This window comes from Dermacentor variabilis, chromosome 10 (assembly GCF_050947875.1).
Source record: "Dermacentor variabilis isolate Ectoservices chromosome 10, ASM5094787v1, whole genome shotgun sequence".
NCBI classification, from domain to species: domain Eukaryota; kingdom Metazoa; phylum Arthropoda; class Arachnida; order Ixodida; family Ixodidae; genus Dermacentor; species Dermacentor variabilis.
In genome coordinates this window covers 11,241,045-11,262,044 of record NC_134577.1, presented here as the reverse complement: position 1 = coordinate 11,262,044, position 21,000 = coordinate 11,241,045, and the positions used below count along the sequence as shown (strand labels likewise).

General features: G+C 42.2%; 1 protein-coding gene across 1 annotated transcript in view; it reads right to left on the bottom strand.

Moving 5' to 3' along the window:
* Positions 1-21,000, bottom strand: part of LOC142559859 (endoplasmic reticulum metallopeptidase 1-like) — a 59,577-nt gene that overhangs the window by 25,763 nt on the left and 12,814 nt on the right. The window contains exons 2-5 of the mRNA XM_075671537.1: positions 6,575-6,702; positions 5,206-5,311; positions 2,895-3,041; positions 2,468-2,560 (exon numbers count right to left, since the gene is read on the bottom strand). Coding sequence (XP_075527652.1) covers positions 2,468-2,560; positions 2,895-3,041; positions 5,206-5,311; positions 6,575-6,702 — 474 coding nt within the window. The remainder of the gene's footprint in view (positions 1-2,467; positions 2,561-2,894; positions 3,042-5,205; positions 5,312-6,574; positions 6,703-21,000) is intronic.

The window sequence follows — 21,000 nt, the reverse complement described above, 5'->3', positions numbered from 1 at the left end:
CTTCCTCCTGACTAAATAGAACTACCTAGCAAAAGAAAAAAAAATCAAGGCAGACTTTGCCTTCTTGATTTTCAAGATATATATTTCATTCACACATGTACACCAAAAATATTTCCTTTTTGTAGGTGCACTCACAAATTAAGCAGTGCATAGGCAAATTGTGCGACTCTTGTACATTAAAAATTTATAAGTGAGGACAACATAAAGCAAAAATGACAGCAAATGCGCAAACTTGCAGCTGGACTTTTGAGTTTGCACACATCCCATCCACTTTTGTTTATGCTGTCTCCATTCATACGTTTTAGACTGATCGGTATGAAGCAACCAGCGCTGTAGTGTACATTGTGTGAATCCAGTGAATGTGATTCTGACACATTTACTCCTGGCATAGATGCCTCAGTGTCCATAGTAAGCAAATGCGTTACCAAACATTGATGACAATAGCATTTTGTTGTCCACTATGTTGAACAGACAGACAAATGTGCAGATGGACAGACCGATAAGGTCAGTGGTGTAGTAATTTCGGGGGGGGGGGGGGGGGGGGGGGGCGTTCTCCACCTAAACTACCACTCCTTCCCTTCCTTCACCTCTGTCTGTCTCTCTCTCTCTCTGCAGAGGTTGTACACCATGCAAAGACAAACAAACTTCTAGCACTCCATGGACAAGAATACTTTAACAACGATGACGGATGCACGTTTTTCGGTTGCTGGAACAACACTTCGTTGAACTTCTGACAAAAGTTTTTCATTGCTAAGGCGTACAGTCACTTTGCATCAAATTATGCTATCACCCATATGCTATGTTTAAAAATGATGACATTAAAAAAATGTAAAGTTTTGTTTACGAATTGATGCATTCCTATAATGTATGTCAATGACTTAGCGGGTACTTGACTTCAAAAAACAAGCAGCGCTAAAAACGGGGCCAAATAAAAACAAGACAGCACACTGCCATGTGTCTTATTGTTTGCAGGCCAGACTCGTTGCAGCCCAAGTAACAGTTTTCCAGTCAGGTCCTCTAGTGAGTGGTACAGCGACAGCTACGTACGGAAGAGGGAGGGCACTATATTGCAAGTCGCCGACCACTCAATCGCGCTTTTGGCATTGTAGGCATGCTATATTATTCTAGATTTAAAAATACAGGAACGAAGCTTTGCGGTGGAACTTTGATAGTATCATATGATGCAAATTTCACTCACTTTCAGTAACCTGCGGTTCGACTTGTTTGAATTTATGTTTTGAAGTAATTGCAATCATGGTATTGTAGTGGTCACGCGATGCATATTGTTATTTGATCGCAGTCAGGAATTGATGAGGCAGACAGACCGAAGCAGGGCTGCTTCCTGTTTAGAAGCCTTTGTAAAAATTACGGCATCCGTAGTTCACAGCAAAATATGGGCCAGTAGCTTCAAGAGATTTGAAAGGGTCATATTTCCTGACACCTGCCTATTCTGAAAATTGCTGAGATGTTTAGTTAGGATGGTCTCTCCGCAGCAAGCAGCACGTGTTAGAACAGGATAGGTGGGCCACAGCTAAGCGACTGGCCACAGCTGTCTGATGTTGAGTGATCAGGCAGCAATTAGACGCTCTCCCTATGTCCATAATTAACCGTCAACTTCGTTCTTTACATCTTTTATGCATGTCCCCGTCCCCTCCTCGTATCCATTGCCCCACTCACCTTATTAAAAGTATTTTCTGTTAGTCGCTGTCACATTCTTTAACATTCACAATATTTTTGGAATGTTTTTCTTCCGCGCAGTGTGGCCGATGATTCGGTCAACTATCAGAAATGAAAAGCTCTTCGACGAGGCGAAGGCCTGATGGGGAGCAACAACGCCTCCAACTTTTATGCATGCACTCATCCCATATTTGTCTCACTGTGGAATTTTTATAGCTGATTCCCCCTCAGCAGTTAAGGTTAACACGATCCGGAATGAGGTAAAGGTGCGCCATGAGTAGGGTCGCAATGTTCTGTGCATGGGAGAGAGGATCACCCCCGTGACAATGCTGCCTCCCCCCCCCCCCCTTGGAGTGCAACTAGCCCTCAACTTACTTTCACATTCAAGCTTTCCATTCATGCTGCTCTTTTGGAGCCCACCTCCTGAAACATTCTGTTCCTTGGGAAAGGGGGAAGAGGGTTCGACACCCCCAACCCCTCCCACCCTGGCTATGCCAATGGATGAGGTAGACCAGATAGATAGTTTAGCATCCCAAGTCTACCCAGAGGCCCTGAGTGGTGCTGTGTGGATAGCCTTGAATTAGTTTGGACCACATGGGGTTCTTCAATATGGCACCAAAGCACTGTACAAAAGAGTTTTTTCATCCCGCTCTGATCGGTTTTCCAATGCAACATTGCAGGAATTGAATTCACAACCTCATGCTCAGTAGCAGAATGCCATGGGCACTGAACTACCGTGGCAGGTACTGAACCCATATCATGGGATCAGCCATGAAGAACATGGACTTACCTGCATGCTGAATTGAGCCGTCTGGTATGTAGTCCATGTTGTCATACTTTGTATGGTACACGTAGCCATTTTTGGCAAAGGCAAAATCAAGGCCTGTGGAGAATTCATAAGAGATAACATGACGGCTGAATCCCAAGCAACCAATAACTTGTGCCTAAACATCTTGCATTGCAAACAAAGCTCCAGTAAGCAGCATCTTCAGCAGAAACTTGTGCAAGATTTTCACATATAATCTAACTTTTTAATTAAACAAGGCTGCACATATAGAGAGCTACTGTGAGCACTTAAGCACTCTGGGTTAGATTAATAGTGAAGCAAGAAACAAACGTAAAATGTGAGGCCAGAATCTACATTTTTTTTTCTTCTCTCATACACACCTCAGCTTTGCTTTAGCAGCAATAAACCAAGGCAGATGAAAGTGACTTGCCTGGTATGCCTCCAAAATCTCTGAAGATGCGAAAATCTGTGTCAGAAGGAATAAGGCCACTTTGAAAGACTTCTTCTGCAACGATGGAGCCAAACGGTCTCACAGCACCATCAACGTATGCTTTCACCAACCATGGATCACTGGGACCTACAAAAGAGATGAAAGATTTCTACATTTTAACGCGATAGCGTTAAGGAGCTCGTGTCGCAGAAAAGCCGGTGTCGTCGGCGTCGGTGTCGGCGTCCGCGGCGTTGGCCGTGAGCGATAAATCACGGCAGGCACTTCATAAATAAAAAGCAACTTCCAAGATGGGCTGGGTGGGAATCGAACCAGGGTCTCCGGAGTGTGAGACGGAGACGTTACCACTGAGCCACGAGTTCGATGCTTCAAAGTGGTACAAAAGCGCTTCTAGTGAACGCGGTGTTGCCTTAGATACGAGCTGTTTCTAAGGCTCAGGCGTGCGTCGCTTGCTCAGGCGCACATTTCGTTGTCGCGCCGAACACTGCATTGCTCGACGCTCACCGCGTCCGATGCGGGGCGCGTAGTCGCTGCGCCGTAGACCATTGTCTTACACCCCTTGGCGGGTCGACGGGAACGCTGTCGCGTTCCACTCTTGAAGGCGAAGCTTAAGCGTCCTCAAATTTTTTATTTACTAAGCTCTCTAGAAATATTGAATGTTGTGTAGACAAGGCAGGCAATTATAAATGACTCCTCTAGCTAAACTAGTGGAACATTCACCACTGAATCAAATTTTTATTTGCAGTTAATTTACGCACAAAAAATATATCGTATTAGAATCTTTGAACATTTGAATCCCTAGCCTAAGGCTAATTGAGATCCATTAAGATATAAATAAAGAAGTGAGCATACAGTCGTATTACTGACTAAAATAATAAGTCAGTGCAAAGATAACATAGGAATACAAGAAAGCTCATTCAAGACATAACAAAAAGACCTAATGTTTTATAATCCACTAACTCGCACAAGTAACACAGTCGTACAAACAGTATATGATTCAATCAGATTTTGCTCAGAGGGAGCATTTCAATTATTGTCATTTGAGTGCAAAAATAAAACAGACATAAGTACGCAAAGTGGGGTACACAATGCACTCCAGTGCATGTTTATGTGTGCTTTATTCATGGGCTCTAATCACAGTAATTGATACGCTTAACCAACTAGCCCAGAAGCAAGTACTTCAGGTAGCAGTGTATAGAATATCTTTTGCAGTAAGGCTAGAGGAAGAATGTACATTTCCTTAGCAACAAAAGAGTGTTACTGTTTATACATGCTTATCACTGCTATGGCAAGGCATGGAAGTGCTTTAGTGAACCTTAACAATGACACATGGCACCAATATTTCTTTCACTGCAACATATACTTTCTGGTACCATATTGTCACATACAACAGGCAATTGAAATTTATGCTGAATGAAAGAGGCAAGTGCAGAACGTTAAGTTGATATTAAACAATATAGCCATGAAATACTACCTCTTTGTGTAATCTGTGCAATTTGTGCAACAGAGAAAGAAATGTCTCAAACACAACATGAAGTCATTTAAAAGAATGTAAAAAGGTTATCGTGCATCTCAAACCATGACTGCATGAAGAACAGCACAGGTTAGGAGGGTGCAAATTTGGGCTAGTTGGTTGGGCATAAATTAACTAACATCACTGAAGCGATGAAAAAACAAATACTCACCAAAGTAAGTGAAAATAATAATAAAGAGCACTTACATCATTATTATTGTTCCTTACTTTGGCGAGTGCTTGTTTCCTCTTAATTCAGTATGTACCCTCCTTGCCAAATGGTATTCTGTCAAACTCTTGGCTATTAAATAGATCAACAACGCAAAAGCTGAACATCCCATCCCATCTATTATTCTTGTGTCCAAGTTCTACTTTAACACTGCTAGTTCAATTTAATTTGACAGATCAAAGAACTGATACTGCACAGTTAATTCAAGGTTTGCGAAAGAAGCGCTCCTGTATACCTAGTTAGTTCTCAATACAAGGGAAATGCTCAATAGAATTGCATCTTGAGTAAATAAATGAACAAATTAATGAACGATCAAATTTAGTGTAACGTCCCAAAGTAACAGCTAGGCTTCATGAAAACGCTATAGTATAGAAGCGGGTATTAATTTTGACCAAGTTCTTTAACATACACTTAAATCTAAGTACATCGTAGTTTTCCTGTCACACCTGCATAAGAAGCAGTTGCCATGCCTAGGAATACACAGCCTCAAGCTCAGCAGTAGAACGCGTAGCCATCTCACTATCAAGGCAAGTCCTACAAAGGCACCTTACTTGCTTGGAAGAGCAGTTCCTTGCCACCTGCACCGCAGGCTTCCAGGTTCACAAAAGCAGCCACCTCCTTTGCCCATTTGTGTTGCGTGACAAAACCATGTGAACCCTGAAGCAGAGACCACAAAGAAAAAAAAAAAATAAGTACAAGAAAATGTGAGGTGTGTTCCGTGCTGTTCAAACATTTTTTTTCTTCTGTTTTGTGTCTTTATTGCCTTTTCTGACACATTATTTTATGGGGTGTTTAAGGAGTGAACAAATGTGCAGCTGTGCAATATACAAAGTTTTCAACGCCCTGTAATATAGCTTAATTTGAACTAAGCTTTTAGTCGAACTGCTGTTTGTATGCCAGGGACAGCAAAAACCAAATATAGCAGCTCATGTGGCCAAAAGCTAATCAAAGTATAATGGGAGTTGAATATCCCTAAGTCTCAATATCGAAGTCTCACATGTAGTAGCAAACCAACTGCAGCTGTCTTAAAACACAATGTCACCACTGTTACACTGTTTTCACCAGATTTACATGAACTAGTACAGTGAACCTTGATATTATGAAGTTGCATCCGACATAACACTACCGTTGTTATATCTGATATTTATTATAAGCATGTATTCTTTACATACATGATATCTGCAATAAACATTCAAGATTTCTTCTTCTTCCTCGGCCTTAGTCCCATTCAGTTGTGGGGTTGGCTCTTGTAGATCACAGTCTCCATTTTTTTCTATCGTGGGCATTGTCACTTTAAATTTACTTCGTTCTATCCAATAATTCACAATATCTGTGTTCATTATACTAAGCTTTGATGTACTCAGTTCATTTTCTATTCTGTAGGAGTCTAGATATGCTTCATATGTCCAGATATATATTCATTATCTGCAGCTGTATCACAGGTTGCCATTAATCACATCTTATGCAACTCAGGGATTTTTGAACTTGTGGAAATCAAAAGTTTGTAGTCACAAAAAAGACTGACGCAACCAGAGTCGAACACCTTTAATGCATTAGGATTCGCATAATCTTTGGCCGTGCAAGTTCTGCAGAAATTCACAAGGCGGAGAGACGTTCAGAAATGAGAAGATTGGTATTGACCTGATTGTTGCCTGTAGCTATACATTCTACTTCACCTTTCATAAACACATAGACCTACATTGCTATGCAAAAGCAGACATGCTATGACAGACAGTTAGTCTGCTCACAAAAGTCGGACACAATGACATTTATAAAGGACCTGCCATCCCTGACAAGTAGACAGATGAATTGTCTGCTGTCAGATCATTGTGTGTACGTGGCAAGCACTGGCAAAGTGACAAGACCAATTGTCTGCGCAGACACTAGAGGAAGAGACAAAGAAACAAATTATGCACAAACCTGCAGGATGTTCTCTTCTGCTCCATTAAACAGGAAAATGATGGGATGGGGCAGTGGTTCTTTCCTCCTTGAAAGGACGTGAAGGATCTCCAGCATAATGGCACAGCCAATGGAATCATCGCTGGCACCTGAAACGAGTTAATGGAGGACTGCTATTAAAAATATATTACTCAAATAGTCTTATTTACAGTGCAGGAAACAGCGTTGCTTCTAACCAGCTGTGCTCAAGCATTCTCAATAAAGTTGTCAAATTTTTAGCAATTTCCACTACTTCGCCATTAACTTCTTAACTACTTCGGAATGGTTTCAATTACCATTAAATTGTCCAGTGAAAAATTTAATTAGAAAGCTAAAACCTTCTTTATTCCCTAGTTTTGGCTCAATTAGAATTATGTTTTCGAAGTGTAGTTCTCATTCCGCCATTACAATTACAAAGATCTTTCAGTTGTCACTTGATAATGGCTCTCAACCTGACCAATGAGAAGTAGGGAATGTGACTTGCACTACAGATATAAGGTAACAACGATTGATTCATGGGGTTTAGCATCCAAAGGAAACACGGAAACTATGAGAGGTGCCATTTATGAGGGCTCCCAATTTATTTTGGTTACCTGAGTTCTTTTAAAATTCATATTGTTCCCATTAAAATGCAGGTGCCCCAACAGAAAGATGAACCTGCAACCTCCTGTTCAGCAGCACAGCAGCCCACAGACACTGAGCCTGAGCCAATACGGCACGTTCAGGTAGCAAGCATTCCCCACTCAATCAGTAGTTCACTTCAATTTTCTCTAATTTAACACTTTTTTCACATGTTCACAACATGGGTTTCAGAAAACCTAATCATGTGAAACGATTTGAATTGCTCACAAATAATCTAAACATTGTCCTTGACTACAGTTTATTTGCCAAATGGTTTTATTTTTTAAGAATTTTCAAAGGCTTTTGCAAGGTACACCAGAAATTATCACAGTACAAATTGTATTTATTTAACCCTAAATTTCTCACCTGGCTCGAACTTCTTTTGCTGAACACCCATCTACTCCAACATGTCAAGGCTCTGGCCTAGCTCATGCTTTTTCTTATCACCATTAACACATTCTAGATACCTTAAACCTGTGTTTCATTTAATTAATATATACACCTGTCTGTTGATCACTGCATTATCTTTCACAAAACAGATAAATAAATTGTAATCTTTAAGCCCGCTTTAGAATCCTGCATGGATGAATGAACCATTTTTACTATGTTGCCAGAACAATGGTAAGATAGACAAATTGAATTAGTTATACTTTATGCTTTTAACACTCCCGCACTTTCTCAGTATGATATAAACATAGCCCTCAGAATTATTTTGTTGCTGTTGAATGCTGCTTTTTCCCTCTCTCATACAGGCATTTTGTTTGAATGTAATTATATATGGCAACCTTCTAAAAATGTGTAACGTCACTTCTATTATCCCCACTCCCACTATAGCTGTGCCATTGTTTCGTTGCAAAGGCTGCAACTTTAATGCAGAATTAAGTGCTACCGCACATAATGTTGTGCCATTGTTTTGTAGCAACAAATCTAAGGCTGCAATGTTAATGCAGAGTGAAGTGCTATAGCGTACGTCATGCTACAGAATGGCAACATTCCATGCATGCTAATTGCAACTCCTACTTAATTGGCCGCAGAAGAAAAGGTCTGAAAAAGTTTGGTGTTCAGACAACACACTATGACAGTCACAAAATATATATCAGCAAAATACAGCTTCATATTCTTTTTTTTTTTTCAGCCTAATTGGTGTGAGATAGACATTGGCACAAACAAAACGAATAGCCCGATAGGGCTGCAGTATGTACAAATAAATAAAATGTGGTTTCAGCCAAGTGATTTTCTGGCAAATTTTCTCACGCGTGCATGAAGCATCCTTAATTACATTTAGCCAACAAGGTATACATATATGCCCAACATGTCAAATGCACTCATTGTCACTGGCAAAGCACGCCCGCACAGAAGCTAATGCTTTAAGTTACTGAAAACACAGGCGTTTTATTATCGTACTAGCGTGACACACACACAAACACACACACACACACACACACACACACACACACACACACACACACACACACACACGCATATATACGCATGCACCCACACGAGGCAACCAGGAAACATGTACGTGGCATATTAATTGCAACAGAGTGACCTCCAACAAAACAGCAGACAGGTGGAAATGTCCCTGCATAAGGTCAAACTCATTATTCATGCTTTATCGAGCCACACCCAGGAACAGGGATTCAGCTCCAATGGTGTTTGATCTACAGCGGACAGGTGGTTCAAAATAACTTATTGAAGGAGGCTGTACGTGGATATGGTGATAAATCAATGTAAAGTCAGCTTTACCACACTTCCTCACTTTAAGTGTCCTAGCTATAGCTAGCTAAATCCTTTTGTATTTATGTATGACACGCGGTATGCATATACATGTGATGCTGTGGCAGTTTCGTCGTTCCGTGTTTAAGCTGACAACCATCAATTGGCTGTGCGGGTGTGAGCCTGCGCGAGAAAAACAATCGTGCCCTGCAATGCTGAAAACAAGAACCGCAGCCATCTGCAAGTCCGCAGCGCTCAGCCCAGTGCGAGAGCAAGTAGTCCGAGCTAGCTGACCTTCGTAAAGAACAACTATGTAACCAGTAGTGAAACTGTTGGCGTACCACGACTGAACACACATGTCGTACACGACTTTGAGGCATTTATTACTCAAGGTTGCAAAAATGTATTTTCCGCGCCGGCTGGATACGTGTACATGCGCTGTTCCACCACCATAGTTATGCCACCACTCACCGCGTCAGGTGATTTCGCGCGCGATGTTCGGTCCGGCAAGTGGAGCGGTTCGACTGGTAAAACAAGTAACAGAACACTTATTCAACGGTGTTGTTTCCGTTGCAGCAGGTCTTGATTTTTTGTTCATTCGCTTGACCATGTTCAGGACATCCGCCGTTTTCGGCTTTAGTTTATGGGCTCTCAGATGTCACCGCCGGTGAACTCCCAGAGAGGTAAGTACGATCGAGGATCTCGTCTACCATACTGCCTTGTCTCGTCTAGTACTGCCAGGTTGAGCATTCCTCCGTCAAAGGCGCAAATTGATTGAGCACGCGTTTAAGCAAGAAACCTAGGAGTACTGAATGCTAGGCGCGTTGGTATTCCATACTGACAAAAAATGGCGCGAAATAACAACGGACGAGAAAGAAATACATGAAAGAAAGCACTCATATCGTTTCTTTATCGTCCCTTGTTATTTCGTGCTATTTTTAATCAGTACGGAGCCTAGCTAGCTTAAATGGCAAGCCGCTGTTTTCGCTGAGTTGTTCGGGTCTGTTTGATGCAACACTTTACGGCATCCGGCATTCGCTGGCTTTCGTGTGGAGTTCCAACTGATTGTGCGCCCGTGAAAATTAATAATTCGCTTCGGGAACATTACTAGTTTGAGAACGACTGCGGTACAGCATTTGTAGTAGCACCAACGAATATTCTGCCAATTTATTCGTATACATTTTACATACAGCGCCAATTCTGATTTCATGGATATTCGCGGCAACCGATCTTCCGTGCACGACCGCTTCCGTGCCCATCGTTTTCCCGCCAAAACGGAACTCTAGCTAAGCTAGGCATATCTTACTCAATCTTTTTTTTCGTTTTTATTAATTTACTTATTTTGAATACTAGTTATATATTGATGTTGACGCAAGTTCTCTCTCTCTCTCTTTTTAATGCAGCTATTTGCATGAATTGAAAGCCATGCACTGTGCGAAGCTTTCTGTGCCGTGTTCGTTCATTGACGATATTTGGCGGTGATGTTGACGGCCTACGACAATCGAGATGCGATGCTAAATATTACCTCGCGTGCACACTTGTGTTTGTCTACGTAGTGCACGGGACACACAGTGAGACATGTTTACTCGAGGCGTTGTTGTGCGGCATTGTTCGTAGCCTGCGGGAAAGGTATCACTGTCATTCCCTGGCACGGGCGCATCGCATCGTGGTCGCTGGACAGCTGTTCGCATGTCTTGACGCTGCGGTGCTTTGGTGCGGCTGCACGCCCTGCGTCAGTGGTCCGCATGTACAAATTTGCACGGTGTTCATATTTGAGAAATAGTATGAACGTGCCGCATCATATACCTTGATCTAAAATTTTTAGTTTGTACGCAACTGTGGCCACGTCTAGCAATAGTGTTTCTTTTATTGGAAATGCCCCAAATGAAGCATGCTTTCTGACGGCGCTTTTCCCTTCTCCCGCTATTATACTATGTATGCAAGCTGTCATGAGTGAAGAGTGGCTATTTCGCTATGGGCCCGTTTCGTCAGGGTGTTGGCTTTACGCATTCTTTGTCCCCTCTTTTAGAGCGTAGCTATTTGGTGTCCTGTTCCTGCGTTGAGGGTCGGCGTGCCTCGGCGTATCCGAACAAACGAGCACAGCGGAGGATGAAATAGCAAATGCGGAGCACAGTGACGGATGAAAGACTGCGAAAGCAAAGAGAGCGCGAGGAAGTAAGCAGAGGAGGCCACCTTGAAGCACCACCAGATGGCGCTCACATCCGCGGAAAAGGACAAAGGGAAGCAGGGACAGGTAGGAGAGAGTGAAAGGGTGATTATCGCCGGCTGCTCAAACTTGGCTGTGTGCTCAGACGCAATTGTGGAGAGGCTGAAAGGCGATAAAAGAGTGACGGTAGGGACATTTCCAGGGCGGACACTGCGTTCTGTCATGGAGCGAGCAAAAAAAAAAAGCTAGCGAAAAATGCCCATGTGTGCAACCTTGTCATAGTAGCAGGTGGGCTAAATGACGTCCTAAACAGGAAGGGGACAGGACTAGCCCAGTGCTTGGCGAAGGGGGTGGACGACTTGCGCGAGCTATCCCCTCAGATGCAGATCGTGGTGTGTGCAGTGCCGGAGGTGCTTGTACGTGACAATCACGTACAAAGAGCCGTAGTGGCTGCTAATGAGGCGATAGGGAAAATGAGCCGAGAGAAAGGCTTCGAGCTTGTCGAAGTAAACAGGGAAATGAGAAGGTGCGGTTGTTTTAAACGAGACAGGATCCACTTCAATTACAGGTTAGTACGAGAAGCGGGCTGGCGACTTGGTGGTCGCGCTGTTGCTTTTTAGGAGGCCCACGGGCGCTCAGGAGGCCAGAGTAGGTAGTAATGAAGGAGGTCCCCTAGGGGAACCTCAGAAGAGCATCGCCATCGATAACATAAAAAGGAGGAAATCAAGAAGGAGAGCTCACCATGCAATAGGCTACATAAACATGCAGGGTGGCAAAAGAAAGGAAAAGTGGGCAGAGATTGAGGAATAGTTAAATAGAGAACAAATAGGGGTGTATGCGGTGAGAGAAACCCACCTTAGAGACTCAGAAGAGCCGCCAGTGATTGAGAATTATGTATGGGAAGGGTGCAACAGAACTAAGTCGGAAAGAAAGGGAGGGGGAGTCTGAATGCTCATCCATCAGGGAGCCAAATGGAAAAGAGTAAATTCAAAACGTCAAGAGCATCTTTGGTTACCAGGTACAATGAGTGGGAAAAAAACGTGGCTGGGCGTTACGTATTTGTGGACCGGAAATAATTGCACAGAGAAGAATAAAGAGTTCGTGGAATGCATAAGCGCTGATATTAAGAGTTTTGGGAATGGTGCTGAAATTATCCTATTAGGTGACATGAATGCCCACACACAGGATTTAGATGTCTATACCGACAACGGGAAGTCAGTGCTAGACCTTTGTGAGCAACATGACCTCGTTATTGTGAATACAGGGCCTAAGTGAGACGGGTAGATCACGTGGGAAGTGGGAAACTGGCAATCAACCATTGATTACTGTCTGATGACAAAAGAAATAATGATAAGTTGAGAGAAATGGTCATTGATGAGGAAGTGTATAGCAGCATAGGGAGTGACCATAAACACATCATTTTGAAAATGGGATATGTAGTTGGGAAAGAGAGCAAGGAGTGCAAAATTGCCAGTCCAAATTTGAATGCTGAACAAATAACAAATATAGTCATAGAGTCAAGGAAGAACTTGGCAAATGGCCAAATAAAGAGTGAGAATATGGCGAGCTTCTAAATGTAATAACGACAGAAATACGGAAAGAGAAACAACATGTTCGTTGGAAAGGAAGAAAGAAACTGAAAAGCTGGTGGAACAGGAAGATACGAGAAGCGATCGCCGAAAGACAGAAAGCATTTCGAGAGCACAGGCAGGCAAAGAAAGCGCAGTTGCCACAGGATGAAGTAGCCAGTAAATGGAAAATATACCGGGAGAAAAATCTGTGGTTCAAATACTGATGCAAGCAAAATTAAAAGGTGAAAGTGAACGTTGGTTGTCAGAAATATGTGAGAAAAAGAAGGCCGCACCTAGAATATTTTGGAAACACATAAAATTGTTAGGCAGGAAGTCAACAACAATACAACAACATATCCTAGACTAAGATGAAAACAGTCTGTAAAGAGAAGCGGCAATAAATTGTATCTGAAAAATAACAGCCAAATCTTTCCAAGGCAATGCCGAGGCTGTATTTGAAGAAAAAAGGAGCATGAAAGAGACCCAGGTGAAAAAGGAGCTGGTGCCAACAAATTTCAACTGGAAGAAAGCAGAACAGAAAATTCCGAAGTGCACAGGCACAGGGTTACACAAGCTTCCCGTTTGGTTGATTAATAAACTAGGACCAAAAAGTAAGGAAGCTCTGGTAAAAGCAATGGAAAAAACTTTAAAAGATAGACGAATAGCAGACAGTTGGCAACAAAGTAGAGGGAACTTAATTTATAAAGGTAAGGGGGAGAAAGATAGAATTCACTCGTATAGACTGTTGACCATTACATCAGTAATATACAGGCTAACAATGCAGGCAATCAAATTGAAGCTTCAAGCATGGGCACAGAATAATGGAATTTTGGGAGAACTTCAGTATGGCTTCAGAATAGGTAGGCGTTTAGATGATAACTTATTTGTTCTTACTCAGTGTATTGAAATATCAAAATTAGAAAGCAGACCGTTATATGTGGCCTTTTTAGACATTACAGGAGCCTATAACAATGGAGACCACAACGTCTTGTGGAATATTCTGGAAGGGGAATGCTTAGGTGACGATTGTCTACAGCTTTTGAGAGAGATTTACCTAGAAAATACCGTTTGCATTGAATGGGAAGGGATGAAGGGCGAGGAGAAATTTCATATGAACAAGGGACTGAGGCAGGGGTGCCCTTTATCCCCACTGCTGTTTATGATGTACATGGTGAGGATGGAGAGGGCTCTAGAAGGAAGTAATATCGGTTTTAATCTCTCATACAAACAGGCGGGTACAGTAGTAGAGCAGTAGCTTCAAAGTTTATTTTATGCGGACAATATTGTGTTGCTAGCTAACAAGCAAAGTGATTTGCAACATCTGGCTAATATCTGTGGACAGGAAGGCAACAATTTAGGTTTGAAATTTAGCGTCAGAAAATCAGGTGTTACGGTATTCAATGAAAACAGTGAACAGACAGTGGCGATACATGGCCAGGAAATACTTCGGGTAGCAGAGTATAAATACCTTGATATATGGATAAACGAAGGCAATAGATATATGGAAACACAGGAGAAACCATAACAGTGAAGGGGAAGAGAAATGCAGCCATAATGGAAGCACAGAGCACTATGGGGACACAATAGGTACGGGGTGCTCCGGGGTATGTAGAAAGGTGTAATAGTTCCAGGCCTTACTTTTGGAAATGCGGTCGTTTGCTTTAGATCAGGGGTACAATCAGGACTCGATGTGAACCAAAGGTCAGTGGGTCGCCTCGCTTTGGGCGCTCATGGGACGACTACAAATGAAGCTGTGCAGGGTGATATAGGCTGGACTAGTTTTGAAGTGAGGGAAGCTTGCAGTAAAATTGAGTATGAAGAACAACTGAGGAGTATGGAAAAATGTATATGGGCTGGGAGAGTGTTGAGGTATCTGTACAGGAAAAAGATTCACAGTGGAGCAAAAGAACTAGGAAGCTTACCAGCAAGTATGTGGCCTGTAGGGTAGGCAACACAGTAACAAAGAACATCAAGCGGAAAGTCAGAGAGGCCGAAATAATCTCATGGGTGGCGGCAATGGAAATGAAACCTGCCATAAGTAACTGCTTAAGAGGAAAAAACGAAATCAGGAAAGAAACAATTTACGATAACTCAAAGGGAAGCTCATTACTTTTCGAAACAAGATCGGGATGCCTTAGAACATGCACATATGAAGTGAGATATAAGAAGGAAGAAGAAGCACGTGCTTGCTGCAGTAAAGCTAGGGAAACTATGGAGGATGTTTTATTAGAATGTGAAGACTTCTACCCAGCGGTCGATTTAGGCACCACTGGCCTCCTTGAAGCCCTTGGGTTGAACGAAAGCAGTGGAAAAGTAAACATGTCCACAATAGGGATTAGCAAGAGGTGATTGGAGGATTGGTGGAATAAGAGTAGGGAAACGACAAAAAACGGAGACATGCAAAAGCACAGTTTGCAATAGCGGATCAGAAAATCTGGTTGTGGGAGTTCATAGTGTTTTTTTTTTCTTTCTTTTTTTATTGTTTAACCTAGGTAGGACATTAGGCAGTATAGTAACAAGAGGTTGGTGGCGCAACCCACCGCCCCGTTCCAAAGGGGATGCTCATAACATACATCCATCCATCGATCATGCTCATTGGAAAGGAAGAAAGAAATGGAAAAGCTGGTGGAACACTGAGATATGGGAAGTGATTGCCGAATGACAGAAAGCATCATGAGAGCACAGGCAGGCAAAAAAAGCACAGTTCTTGCAGGAAATAGCCAGAAAATGGGAAATATACCAGGAGAAAGAAAATCTATGGTGCAAATACTGATTCAAGCAAATAGATGAAAGGTGAAAGTGAACATTGATTGTCAGAAATACGTGAGAAAAAGAAGGCCTCACCTAGAATATTTGGAACCACTTTAACTTATTAAGCAGGAAGTCTGGAATGATACAACATATCTTAGACAGAGATAGAAACGAAATGGAAGGGGACGTGACATTAAATTACGTCCAAAAAATAACGGCTGAATCTTTCCAAAGCAATGACAAGGTTGTATTTGAGGCAAAAAACAGCACGAAACAGAATAGATAGAAAAGGAGCTGGTGCTGACTAATTTCAATTGGAAGAGAGCTGAAGAAAAAATTCCTAAGCGCACAGCCACAAGGTTCGACGAGGTTCCTGTTAGGCTGATTAATGAACTAGGACCAAAAAGTAAGGAAGCTCTTTAGAAAGCTGTAGAAAAAAACCTTAAAAGATAGACAAATACCAGACAGTTGGCAACAAGGTAGAATGAATTTAATTTATAAGGGTAAAGGGAAAAACAGAATTCACTAGTATAGACCGTTGACCACATCGGTAATGTACAGGTTAGCAATTCAGGCGATTAAATTAAAGCGTCAAGCATGGGCAGAGAATAATGGCATATCGGGAGGTCTTCAGAATGGCTTCAGAATCAGTAGGCATCTGTATGATAACTTATTTGCTCTTACTCAGTGTATTGAAATCGCCAGAGTAGAAAGGAGACTGTTATGTGTGGCTTTTTTAGACATTACAGGAGTGTGTGGTCAACGTAGACCACAACATTTGTGGGATATTCTGGAAAGGGAAGGTCTAGCGATGATTGCATACAGCTTTTAAGAGAAGTGATTTACCTAGAAAATAATGTTTGTGTTAATGTTTGCGTTGAATGGGAAGGGATGAGAAGTGAGGCGAAATCTATAACAAGGGACTGAGGCAGGGGTGCCCTTTATCCCCACTGCTGCTTATGATGTACACGGCAACAACGGAAAGGGTGCTAGAGCAAAGAAATATTGAGTTTAATCTCTCATACAAACAGGCGGGCACAGTAGTAGAGCAGCAGCTTCCTGGTTTGTTTTATACAGATGACATTGTGTTGCCAGCTGACAAGCAGAGTGATATGCAACGTCTGGCTAATATCTGTGGAAAGGAAGGCGAGAATTTAGTTCTGAAGTTTAGCGTTAGAAAATTAGGTGTCATGGTATTCAATGAAAACAGTGGACGGACAGTGTTAATGCAGGGCCAGGAAATACGTTGGGTAAAAGAATATAAATAACTTGGTATATGGATAAACGAAGGCAATAGATATATGGAAACACAGCAGAAAACAATAACAGCAAATGGGAAGATAAATGCGGCCATAATGAAACACAGAGCGCTATGGGGATACAATAAGCACGAGGTGCTTGGCGGCATCTGGAAAGGCGTAATGGTTCCAGGGCTTACATTTGGAAATGCGGTTGCTTGCTTGAAGTCAGGGGTACAATCAGGAATCGATGGCAACCAAAGGTCAGTGGGACGACTTGCATTGGGCGCTCACGGGAAAACTACAAATTAAGCTGTGCAAGATGATATGGGCTGGACAACTTTTGAAGTGAGGGAAGCTCACAGTAAAATAGGTTGTGAAGAACGACTGAGCAACATGGCAGAAAGTAAATACGCTGGGAGAGTGTTCAGGTATTCGTACAGAAAAAAACATTGATTCACAGTGAAGGAAAACAACTAGCTAGGGAGTTTACCAGCGAGCATGCGACCAGTATGGTGACCAACATGGCAACAAATAAGGTCAAGCAGGAAGTCAAAGAGGCTGAGAGGCCTGCTCTGAGGAACTGCAGAGGAAAAAACAGTATCAGGAAAGAAACAATTTATGATAACTCAAAGGGAAGCTCATTACTTTTCGAAGTGAGATCTGGATGTCTTGGAACATGCACTTATAAAGCGAGATACAAGGATGAAGAAGCAAGTGCTTGCTGCGGTAAAGCTAGGAAATCTATGGCGCATGTTTTATTAGAATGTGAAGATATCTTCCCGGCGGTCGATTTAGCACCTCTGGCCTCTTTGAAGCCCTTGGGTTCAGCGAGAGCAGGAGGGGGAAAGTAAACATGTCTGCAATAGATATTAGTAAGAGGTGATTGGAATATTGGCAGAAGAAAAGTAGGGAAACAACAAACAGTGGAGACATACAAGAACAAAGTTCACAATATGGGTTCAGAAAGTTTGATGGGAATTCTTTGAGTTTCTTTTTCACGTTATTTTTTAAAAATTTTTTTAACATAGTTAGGACATTAGGCAATAACAAGAGCTTGGTGCAACCCACCGCCTCATTCCAATGGGGATGCCCATAGCATCTATTCACCTTGCACCTGAGAAGCCCGGGAAATTAAAATTTAGCTTTCATTGGAAAAAAGCTGAAGAAAATGTCTCTAATAACATGGCTGTAGGACCCGATGAAATCCCAATGCAGCTAATTAAACACCTCGGTCCAAAGAGCAAGGCATTGCTAACTAATGCCATAGAACAAATGATTAGAACAAAGAAAGTTCCGGTTGGATGGCGGGAAAGCAAGATGAACCTCATCTGTAAAGGCAAAGGTAATAAGGATAAGATGAGCTTGTACAGGCCAGCTACAGTAACGTCAGTGATATATACAGAACGGCAATGTAAGCCGTAAATATTAAACTGCCGTAGTGGGTGAAGAAAAATGATGTACCGGGGGAACTGCAAAATGTTTTCAGGCCAGGCAGATGCTTAGAGGATATGTTTGTACTAACTCAGTAGATAGAGATTTCCGTATCTCAGAATAGACCTTTATCGATAACATTTCTAGATATTAAAGGAGCCTATGACAGCGGAGACAGGGAATTGTTATGGGATATTCTTAAGCACGAAGGTATAGAGGACGATTTTGTGAAGCTGCTAAGGGAGATATACCTATAGAGACAACCGAGTACTAGTTGTATGGGTACCATCTGGGTATCCACCTGGCCACCGGCGCCTTCAGAATAAGCCCTGTTGAAAGTCTATACAGTGAATCAAATGAGTTGTCCCTTCACCTACAAATAACATATTGCAGTTTTACATATTTCCTCAGAGTACAGTCTAACTTATGACATCCTCGCTACACATGCATTAATGATATGGCATGTGCTGCACTATTCCATAATCGACCCTCAGTAAGAGAGCCTTCGTCAATGCGAGTCAGAAAACTTAGTGATGAAGTGGGTGTCCCAATCCTCGAACATTGCCTAATGGCACCAGTAAAGCTGTTACTGCTGTGATAATAGCAAACCGTTGAATGTGACACATCATTTGTAGGTGTTACAAAATACGCGCCAGATGCGCACATACATAGGCACTTTAAAGAGCTCCAGTCAACGTACACCTGCCCAGAGTTTTACACAGATGCCTCAAAGTCGCAAGCCGGCATTTCTTATATGGCTGCTAAATCGTCATTTTCGGAATCTGACGTTTCTTGGCCCAGAACCTGTTTGAAAGCAAGGCAGTGCTTAACTTCCTACATGATGTTGCGCTGCATGTTATTTTAGCCAGAGAGATTCATAGCCTTCTGTCTGTCTAGAGGGTACTGCTGCGAGCATCCCGTTTTCTAGAGCACATGCCTCCAGACCCTTGTGCTCAAGGGTCTTAGTGAGGCGGTAGTGCTAGTGAAATTCACACATTTTTCTGTGTTACTTCATTTTAGAATATATTTTGAAAAAGTAAACAGAGATACTGACTAAAAATGATACGGTTTAAGAAAAAAACAGAACACTTCAAGATGATTCAGCTTCCGTATGGAAGCCTTGTTCACAAAAAAGTGGCTCGACGAGGTGAGCTTATGTTCGTTTTAGTATGTGACCAAGGTGCCTAGCATTCGCTGGTGGAAGATTGCATAATTTCTGTTTTGCAGGTTTTTTTTTTTTTTTAGTCTGGACAAGAAGAGATTCCAAATACTGATGGGAACACCACTTTCTTTTGCGACTATGCTTGCCTTGTCCCAGTCAACCTCATGATTAGAAGTTTCCACATGTTCCGTGAGTGCGTTGGGCACAACTTTTTTCTTTCTGACATCATTCATATGGTCTTTCAGCTGTCTTTCAAAGTATTGGCTCTCGCTAGCATAAACATAGTCACAATATGTGCAGGGAATTCACAGTCTGCACAGGCTCATGTATCTTATGGTCATCGCCCAGGTCACTCGTCCTTGACATTATTTTATTACTTGCATATTTTACGCACCTTACAGGGAATAATTTAGGCCTCTATAAAGCTTTGCTACATCTGGCACGTCATTTAGTGCATCATCGACTTTCTCACACCATTTCTTGGCACTCTTTGCCAATCCCTGGCCCTTGTGCAAAAATCACCCAGACATCAAGTTGTATGGGAAGGTCAAAAAGGTAATGAAGTGGTAGGAATTCATCAAGGACTGAAGCAAGGATGTCCTCTGTCTCCTTTGTGTTCGCACTTAGGTTGAGGGCATAGAAAGACAACAGGAAGAAAGCAAATTAGGGTTTGATTTATGCTACGTGCGCAATAGAAGAATGGCGCAACAGAAGCTACCTGGACTGATGTATGCGGACAACATAGTGCTATTGGCAGACAATAAAAGAGATCTACAGACACTTGTGAATATCTGCGGTAACGCAGCGACATGTGTAGGCCTTATGTTTAGCTCAGAGAAATAGGGAATTATGATTTTTAATGTAATAGTTCTGCGGAAACTCGCAAGGTGGAGAGAATCAACAAAGGGAAAATGAGACATCCACCCAAACGTAGTTAAGTGCTACAAACCAAACCCATACAGGTTCCTCAAAAGGAAAGCTTCGCAGTTGAAAAAAAATTCATCTGCAGAACTATTACGTCAAACTTGCCTTTGCTTCTGAGTTGATAAATTCGACTTGCCTGCCATCTGCTAACTGCCTGGTTAGCTCAGATGGTAGAGCGGCTGCCCCGGAAAGGTGGTGGTGCCGCATTCGAGTCCCGGACCACTACGAATTTTTCTTCAACTGCGAAGCTTTCCTTTCGAGGAAACCATGTGGGTTTCCTTTGTAGCACTTAACTACGTTTGGGTGGATGTCTCATCTTCCCTTTATTAATGATTTTTAATGAAGAGACGAGTAATTATGTGGTGTCAATTCAACAGCAAGTCATACGCATATTCAAGCAATATAAATACCTCGGCATATACCTAAACTAAGGAAAGACTTACTCAAGCACCTACTAAAGGAATCTGAAATTAAAGGGGAAGCATAATGCTGCAATAATAGGGAGTTTTAGAATAGGGGCCCCAATAGTTTGGGGTCCCAAAGAGCTTTGCGGGTGTTAGCGTTGGGGCACGTAGGAGTGAAGAGTTTTAGAATAGGGTTTTACGTTTGCGGATACCGTCTTACGCTGACAGCGCCACTACGGCGTCAAAGAAAAGCTATTAGAAATAATTAAATAAAATATACCATTTTGTGATAGGAATAATAACCTTGACTTGCGTGTATTCGCGTTTAATTACAATTTAGAGGTTATTCTGTAAGCAGCAAACAATTAGTTGCGCTTAGTCTTGAGCAAACCAACTTTACTAGCCTTCACCAGCCAA